Raw genomic sequence first — 9,593 nt, 5'->3', positions numbered from 1 at the left:
TGGGAAATGGAAGTTTGTTTAACAAAAAATACCAAAGAAAATGGATACAATCATATAAAATAGGACCTTGTTTGACTATTGAACTAAGAAAACAGACCAACTTAGAAGAATTTTCTTCTTCTGAAGACTACTGGGAGAAGCTCAAGAATTATTTTTTGATTTTTGGGGAAGACTTCCTAGATTTTACAAATATTACAAAGCTAGAGGAGCAATTCATGGCCATTTCATGTTAGTCAAGCCCTCCATATATCTTGTCAAAATATTTTAAATTTTATAATTTGCTAAGATTCTAATAACATTGATCATAACAACATTTGCGCCATTCCCAAAATCATTAAAATAAAATAAATTAAAAGGATAAAAACTATGAGGATGTGTATAATGTTTTCATCCTAGTTTAGTGTAGGACTATAGGAATAGTTTTTTCATAAATATTAGGGGATTAGGTTGCAATTGTAGGGGTAAGATTGCGTACGTCCGACCCCCCTTACCCCGCTTATTGCGGGAGCCTCTTTGAGGCAATGGGGTAATGATAATGATGATGATTAGGGGATTAGGGCCAGTAATACTCTTGTTTGAACCTTACAATGTATAAAGTGCAACTGATTGTACGGTAAAGATGAGTGTTGAGAGTAATTTATGAGAATATGTTGATATAACCAATTACCAAAAGCTAAACAACAAAACAAAAAATAAAAAACACCTAACATTTTAAAAAACAATCTTAAAAATGAAAGAGTTTTTCTTGGTCATACCATCCTGTAATGAACTTGCCAATAAAACAAAAAATTATTTGTGTGCAGTTGAAAAAATGGAGCATATTAGTTTAAGGATAATTGCCGTCTTGACCCAGTAATAAAGATTGAAGATAGTTTTATATCCCCGTCTTTAATTTGTAATGCCCTCATGAGCCTACCCTACGGCCATTCAGACCCAAAATAATTTGAAATACAGAAAGTCTGAAAAAGAAAAACCCACCTCCCACATAAAAGAAGTCGGCAGCTAGACAAGTAATTTAGATAAAAGAGCTGACTGAATAATTTTTCAATAAAAGGCGCGAATTCTTTTACTTTAAAAAAAAATTATAAATTAACAGAATCACATGGGGGAAATAATCAAAATATTGTTGGTTTGTGTTTTGTATAGTTGTTGTGGTTAAAGCTGATCATTTATTTGACAATACCAAATCACTGTCAGTGTTAGCTACCAAGTTGCTGATACAAACCAGCAAGAAATCCACCCATTTCATTAAACTACTAAACTAATCAAGAATGTTTTATCAAGTAGTAATTACCTACTTTATATTCTTAAAGTTAAGCTTCCAACAGGTCGAACTGAACTCGGACAGTACTGTAAACAAGATAACCCGATTTTGACTCAAACCGAATAGGCCAAAAAGCAGCTGAAACAGGTTTCAGGATGCCGGGAAACAGAAATGACAATACACTCGCAATGTGCCAATGGAATTTTTCGGATTCTTGCGATAAGAATTGGTAAAAATCCAACCAAGAATATCAACTTCTTACATTTTTCATTTCACAATCATAAATAGAACATTGAAAAGTGAAAACTACCTACAGGCTACAGATAGATATCCAAAATGGGTTGCCAAATTTGAACCCGGTGAAGAGGAATCCGACAAGAACTACTCCCTGCTTACAACATACAGTGGAAAACTACAAATTACAAAAGCAGAGGACCTAAAAAAAATGAAGTAGCAATGAGAGAATAAATTAATTTTTAACAACCTTAAGCTTGTTTTCTTGCAAATACACAGACCGGATTCCTCTTCGCCGGATAATTCAACTGTAAATTTCAGCTTGTTAATATCTAGTTACTTACCCTGAGTCTTCTTGGCCTTCCGAAGGACACCTGATTAACTCCAAGATATTAACTACCTCTCTCATATCAGGCCTGTTTGATGGCACCTGTGATGTGCAAATCAATCCTAACTTCATCACTGGAATGGCTTCTTCAGCTGGGTATCTACCCTGCAACCGCTCATCAATGCATTCTTCCACCTTCCCTTCTTCAAGTGCTCCTCTAACCATGTCACACAGAACTACCACATCATCCTCCATGTACTCAACAGGTCTTTTTCCAGTTACCACTTCAAGTACCAAAACTCCAAAACCATAAACATCACACTTCTCTGTTATTTTTACTGTTCGGCATGCAAATTCAGGCGCCATGTATCCAAGTGCACTCTGTATCTTGCTGCTTAAAATGTACCGATCTAGCATTGGCAACAATCTCGCTAACCCAAAATCACCCACTTTAGCCTCACCCGACCCATCTATGAGAATGTTGCTGGATTTCAGATTGTAGTGGATGACATTCAATTGGTGTAAGTGAGATAAACCTTTAGCCATCCCAACAATAACGTTGAACCGGTCATTCCATGAGAGAAAGTTCCCGCCTCCACCTTCATGAAGATGCTTATGTAAACTTCCACCGGAAATAAATTCATAGATAAGAAGTTGAAGCGATTGAGTCCAATAATACCCTTCAAGTGTGACGAGATTAGGGTGCCTAATTTTACCCAACTTCTTCACCTCCCGTTCAAAGTCATCCTGGGATTTAACAAGACTTGAAACAGTAAGCTTCTTTATAGCAACAGGACGACCATTTTGGAGAACAGTTCGGTAGACAGCTCCAAACCCACCACGACCTAGCTCGCAGTCCTTATTGAGGAGAGCGTGGGTCCCGGTACTGAAATCTGGCTCTCCTGAAAAAATGACCAGCTTTCCAGAGTTTGCATCCGTAGAGGGGGAATTACTGAAATCATCACCATTAGATAATGCAAGTGCAGCAGCAGAGCGAGATGTTGAGGCTCTAACACGAAGGTTGAGAACTGTGATGGCAATCACACCGATTACAATTACTGCTGCAGCTCCAATCGCAATGAGGGAGGATATGCTCAGGAGGTTTTTCTTGCGACCAAGTGTAGAAGGTAGAGAAGAACCAGAGAAGGCATCGCCCGTGGAATTGGGATTTAGAACAATGGGTTTGGGAAGGACAGTGGAGCAAGATCTTTTTGCAGCGGAGCCGCAAAGGGATGGGTTGTCCAAGACAGAAGATGGGGATATTGTGTTAAAGAAACCACCAGGCAGTTCACCTTGGAGATTATTGTGGGAAATGTTGAAGGAAATGAGATGTTGGAGATTAGCTAGTTGTTTTGGCATTGTTCCACTAAGGTCGTTGGAAGAAAGATCCACAATTTGTAGGTCAGCAAGTTTTGATAGAGCTAAAGGTATAGGACCCTCCAGACTATTATGAGATAATATCCTGAAAAAAGAAGAATGTAAATTAGTGAATGAGCAATTAACAACACAATGGACCTCATCCAGCTAAACACAACGATTTCATTTAGATAGTTTTAATGTTTAATTTTGTACTACAGCATAACAAAATTGAATATTGTACTGAAATATCCAACTAAAAAATCAACATACAGGACAGCATGCTAAAGCAGGCAGAATTACAGACCACAGTATATATTACAGATGATAATGCATAAGTATTTACAGCAACCAAGAACAGTTAACAGCATAGGTTATTAATTAACAAAAATCTGGAAGTCGTTAGATGAAATGAGAGCACTTACAGTACTGAGAGTGAAGAACAATGCTCAAGAGAAGGAGGTATGATCCCCTCAATGAAGTTCTTTTCCAGTATTAACTCCTGTAGAGAAGTAGCTTTTCCAATTTCAGTAGGGATGCTCCCATTCAACTTGTTTTCGCTTAGATCAAGAACATTTATCGCTCTTAATTCCCCAACATTGCTTGGAATAGAGCCTGTCAAAGTGTTCTTAGACAAATTCAACAACTCCAAGCTGCTGAAATTACTAAGTGATGACGGAATTGCCCCAGTCAATACATTATGGGACAAATCCAACACCTCAAGGCTTTGATGTGAGACTTTTTCAGCTGAGGTGAGTGAATCACCTAGGCTTCCACCTATTTTATTTTCTGAGAGCAGGATTTCTTGCAAAGCCACCTTAAAAATCCACTTAGGTAGATCACCAGTCAACAGATTCTGCCTAAAATCTATGACTTGAAGGCTTACACAACCAGCCATAGATTCTGGTAAGCTACCACTCAAAGAATTCATTGACATATTTAACACTTTCAAAGACCTAAGTTTTCCCACAGAAGTTGGCAAAACACCAGTGAAGTTATTAGCCGAGAGATCCAGATTCTCAAGCCCTTTCGTCCCTCCAATCCATTCAGGAACCGGACCCACAAAGGAATTCTCCCCCATATTAAGATACCCTATAAAACTCAAGTTCAGCAATGAAACTGGCAAATTCCCAGAAAACAAATTCCCACTGAAATCAATTGATTTCAACAAGGAGCACCCTCCAATGTCACCTGGGATTCGCCCGGTAAGCCGGTTTCGTCTCAAATTAATGGTTCTCAGGTTGGATAAACCATTCATTCCCGTAGGAATTTCATCATTCAACAGATTATAAGACAGATCAAGTGACCTTAACCCTTGCAAACCCCAAATCCCAGCAGGCAAAGACCCAGAAAACTGATTAGCAGACAAGTTAAGCACAGAAATTCCAACACATGAGCTCAAACTATCAGGGATCTGCCCTGAAAAGTTGTTATTAGCTAAATTAACATTTCTTAAAGGCCCACATTGTCTAAAAAAATCAGGTGGCAAAACACCAGAAAAACTATTTTCACTCAAATCAAGTATCCTCAAGTTAGAAAGCCTCACAAATGCAGGGCTGAGACTCCCTGTGATGTTGTTCTTCGACAGCGAAAGCTTCCGGAGAGCTTGGAGCTGTAGAAGGCCTCGGCCGAGCCTACCGGAAAGCGAAAAGCCATCTAGATTCAGCTCAGAAACACGGTTGGATCTAGGGTTACATTTGATACCATCCCAATTACATGGACTATCATCATCTTCATTCCAAGAAGCTAATTTCCCGGTTGGGTCTCTAATATCTGCTTTGAATACAATTAGTCCCAATACATCATCATTTAATGATGGGCTTAATGATGAGGAACTCTCACAAATTGGAAATAATCCCAAAACTAACAGGATTAATACACTAATTAGCTTCTTCATTCTTCACAACACCACCAACTCAAAATCAAGATTTTTAGCTCAAAATGGAGAACATCAAAAAATCCATTTCATACTTTAATTAGATTGGTAAAACCCAGAAGAAATTACACAAATTCAAGTAAAAAAATTCCAATTTTATTCCTCCTTTTTTTCTTGTTTTGTGCTAAAGTGGGAGTGTAACGGCTATAAAACAAACAGAAAAAGTGGAAGCCGTTAAATTATTTATCAAACAGATAAATGCAGAGAATTTGAAGGGTTAACCAAGAAAAAATGAAGAAATAAATTTGAGTTTTGAGTTTGGAACCCTAAAAAAGGGGGGGAATAGAGGTTACTAATAATGCACTGAAGAAGTTGGGAAATTACAGAAGTGGAACCGTACAAGTGAAGCTAAAAGGGGTTGGTGGCAGAAGGGTATCTTGTGAAATTTAGCGGGAAAATGTGCCGGCGCAGTTGAAATGTGGTGGTTGAGATGGCGGCGGATGGTGGTTGTTGAGGAGAGAGAGTGAAGTGAGAGAAGAGGAATGAAAGGAGACAGAGAGAAAGGAGTTGGAGTGATGGAAACTTTAATTGCGGATTTATTAAACAGGGGAAATAAAGTTAAAGGGAGAGGGAAGTGTGGGGTCCATTTGTATGAATGTACTCTCCGTATACACGTGTCTGAAGATCAACGGTGGGACAATTATCCTACGTGGCTTACACGTATGATTCTTTACTTTTGGCTCAAGTGTTCAACTCCATGATTGTGGATTTATCAATTTTGATTCAAAATCAAACTTATGGATACAAATGTTGATAAAAAGTGAAGTAGTTCATCCGATCTAAAATAGTTACAAGTTTACAACACTTTATTTTTTGCACTATTCACATAATCTACTTTATTTATTATTGATGATTTATAATTTAGGAAAACACATATTCATGTAGGATCTTGTTAGATTCGTCTTAGTGTATATTTTGCGAAAATCAAATATTTATAATTATTACTTGCCGGTGATTAAATATATTAATCGTTCAAGATATACATTGACAAGCGTTAAAAAGCAAAGTGTTGCAACTAAAAAGAATGGGAAAAAGTAGTATTACATGGCCAATTTTGATGAGGTTTTCGAGAAAAAAAATAAGTCTTCCCCTGTAAAATATGTGTTTTTAAGACAAAATAATTTCAAATTTGATAAATTCGAAAAAATAAGTTGAATTAATAAATCTTAATTAAGTAAATTCAACAAGATAAAATAAAAGAAAGTACGCCATAGTATGTCATGGCCAATATTGATAAAGTTGGGTTTTCGACAATTGTTACTCCTATATAATGTAATGTAGTTATGGAGTATGAATTACTTTCCACAATTGTGTAGTAACAATTACTCCACAGTTGGGTTTTCCACAATGGCCTATATAATGTAGTTATGGAGTATGAATTAATTACTTTCCTCGTGGTACCGTGTCGTATAAATGTTTGTTTTACCTCGCAAATTTTTTGCTATACCCGGGTACAGCTAAAGCTGGCTGTACCCCAATCCATAACGATGTCGTTTTGTCTTGTTTAAAATTAACATTAATATACTGGTACAAAAATGAACATTTACTATTTCGGAAATGAACATTTATTTATTTATTTGGAATGAACATTTACTATTTTGGAAATGAACATTTATTTATTTATTTAGAAATAAACTACAAAAATGAACATTTACTATTTCGGAAATGAACATTTATTTATTTATTTGGGATGAACATTTACTATTTTGGAAATGAACATTTTTTTTTTTTTTGGAAATAAACAATATAGGCGCTTGTAAAAACATAAAAGACCAATGAAGTGAACAATTTCATTATGAACATTAACCATATATTTATTGTGAACAAACAAATAAACAAAAAAGAACAAATAATTCAACAAAAAAGAACAAACAATATAAAAAAGAACATAAAATTCCAGAAAAAAGAACAAACAATACAACAATTATGAACAATTTTATGATGAATTTTAAAGCCAACATGAAAGAACAAACAATACAACAATAAGTTTGATGAATGAATTTAAAAAACAACAAGAAAGAACAAACAGTACAACAAGAAAGAACAAACAATACAAAAAGAAAGAATAAAAGATTAGTGAAGAGTTTAATTATGAACATTAACCATATGATTATTATAAACAAACAAATAAACAAGAAAGAACAAACAATATAAAAAAGAACATAAAATTCCAGAAGAAAGAACAAAAAATACAACAATTATGAAAATTTGATGATGAATTTAAAAAACAACATGAAAGAACAAACAGTACAACAAGAAAGAACAAATAGTACAACAAGAAAGAACAAACAGTACAATAAGAATGAACAAACAGTACAATAAAAAAGAACAAACAGTCGACAAGAATGAACAAACAATATGAGCGCGTCGTTTTTGGAGGTACAGCCAGAGCTGGCTGTACCCGGGTACAGCAATTAGCAATTATGTTTTACCTATATTAAAATTATGACAATTTTTGTGTAAGACCGTATTAACGAAAAGACCACTTTAATTGTTTAACTAATTGATTTTATTGTTTAACTAATTGATTTCATTGCTTAACTAATTGGTTCACTGCTTAACTAATTGGTTCGATCTATTGTTTTACCTTATATGACACCAATGTGGTCTTTTGTGTAAAACCGCCTTATATAAAAGTTTATATTAAAACTATTGTTACATGAGTTTAAAAATTTATTTTGTTAATTGTTATGTTGTTCTTATTAGATAATATGAAGAAAAACAAGATTATTAACTATTGTAGACTTGACGGCCCTGTTCTGTTCACCTTATTTTCACTTATTTCAGGAAAAATAAGTTCAGATAAGTTCAGTTAAGTTCAGATAAGTTCAGATAAGATAAGTTCAGGAAAAATAAGGGTTGGCCAAGTACAATTTATAACTAAAATAAGTTTTGATAAGTTCTAATAAGTTCAGATAAGTTCAGATAAGTTCAATTAAGTTCAGATAAGTTCAGATAAGATAAGTTCAGGAAAAATAAGTGGAAATCAGGTGAATAGAACGCAGCCGTAGTAAGAAGAAAAACAAGATTATTAACCTTAATTTAGCATTGGTTGATTACCGAATCTTAAGCCACGATTTGGATTGATTTTGGGCAAAAGACTTGGCCCGACCTTCCTTTATGATATAATCTATCCTTCTCAAGAAACATATAAAAGTTGGAAAGAGAGATTAATAAAGTTAAAAATTACATGTATTGCATGAACTCTTATCATTTTGATAGGATGAATGTAAAATGGTGATGAAAATGTCACCTCAACATCATTTATATGGTGGTTGAGAATATAAATAAAAGATTTAAAGTGCATTTTTTTTTTTTGTTTTATTAAGTGGGGAATGGAAATATTTCAAGTGATACTCATTACTCATACAGTAGTACCAAGTGTAAACTGTGAGCGTTAGTTGAAGATGAAAGGTTGATACCATGTCCATCATTAAAGACACACATGACACATCTATTCATGAGTCATGACTAATCCATAGCTTACAATTACGAACATAAATCAAAAGTACGTAAAACTTTAATCATTTCAACTCCATCTTAAACTGTTCAATATTGCCTTTTCCTAATTAGATGCTTAGTAATACAAATACGAATATTTTAATTATTAATTTTTAACCGCTTACATTGTTGTCAATTACAGCCAATAATTTTCCCACTTATTACCTCCACCCTCACATGTTCACTAGAATTCCTTAACCGTACAAGTGTGTAATTATAAGCGTAAAGACCATTTGAAAACGGAAAGTATTAATGACAATGCATTGTAGTATTGAGAAATAGTCAAAGTAGAAAGGGGCCTAGAGGCACTACTAATAAAGTAAAAGAAGGTTGAATGGCAATGCATTCCATCAAAGTAGTATCAAAATAATATTGGGACATGATAACAGAGAAAAAGGGAGAAATAAATTAGAGTTTAGAGTAAGTGGTAATGTGGTATGTGCCTATGTGGGACGGTCTAATCAAGTAATGTTTAGGTTAAAGTAACAAGTTTTTATCTTCACTAATTTTGATTTTTGTTCAACTAATATTTAGTCTGCCGAATACGAATATGTGATACCGTGTCCTAAAAAATGCATACGACTTAAAAATATTGGCATTGAGAAATGAGAATACGGAGTAAAGAAGGTTCTTTAATTAGTATAGGACTATAGGGGCACAGTTCCATTGAAAAAAGGACCCCTCTTGTGAATTGTGATAGGTGCCCTGCTTTAATGCATGCCTTCTTTAACTCCTATGGTAGTTGTCAATGCTAGTGCCATGGCGACATTTTTAAGGTCCCCTTTCTGCATTTCCATTCCTACCTACTTTAATAAATGATCAAGACTAAATCAGGTGAATTTAATTTAATATCTCATTATAAACAAGTTATAATGTTTTCTGCAGCTTTTATGATTAATAAAGCCTTCTTAGCTCAGTGGTAGAGCGCGTGGCTTTTAACCACGTGGTCGTGGGTTCGATCCCCACAGACGGCG

The 9,593-nt window shown here is 34.8% G+C and overlaps 1 protein-coding gene and 1 non-coding gene across 2 annotated transcripts; one reads left to right on the top strand and one right to left on the bottom strand.

The window, feature by feature from the left end:
* Positions 1-1,510: 1,510 nt before the first annotated feature.
* LOC110777920 (probable LRR receptor-like serine/threonine-protein kinase IRK) lies at positions 1,511-5,645 on the bottom strand. Its single transcript, XM_021982498.2, has 2 exons — positions 3,608-5,645; positions 1,511-3,288 (listed from the first exon to the last, which is right to left on the bottom strand). Exons 1-2 carry the CDS (start codon positions 5,077-5,079, stop codon positions 1,839-1,841), a joined length of 2,922 nt encoding a protein of 973 aa, XP_021838190.2. The 5' UTR covers positions 5,080-5,645; the 3' UTR covers positions 1,511-1,838.
* A 3,876-nt stretch (positions 5,646-9,521) lies between these two features.
* On the top strand, positions 9,522-9,593 carry TRNAK-UUU (transfer RNA lysine (anticodon UUU)). Its single transcript has one exon. It is a non-coding gene; the product is annotated as a tRNA-Lys (tRNA).

This window comes from Spinacia oleracea, chromosome 1, assembly GCF_020520425.1.
Source record: "Spinacia oleracea cultivar Varoflay chromosome 1, BTI_SOV_V1, whole genome shotgun sequence".
Classification (NCBI taxonomy): Eukaryota; Viridiplantae; Streptophyta; class Magnoliopsida; order Caryophyllales; family Amaranthaceae; genus Spinacia; species Spinacia oleracea.
Note: the sequence above shows the minus strand (reverse complement) of the source record. Positions and strands in the feature narration are given on the sequence as shown.

Excerpts from the sequence above, each read along its gene's own strand:
- LOC110777920 (XM_021982498.2), bottom strand. The coding sequence starts at position 5,079 with ATGAAGAAGCTAATTAGTGTATTAATCCTGTTAGTTTTGGGATTATTT. Across the intron at positions 3,289-3,607 it reads TGTTCTTCACTCTCAGTACT|GATATTATCTCATAATAGTC; the intron begins GTAAGTGCTCTC and ends TTCTTTTTTCAG.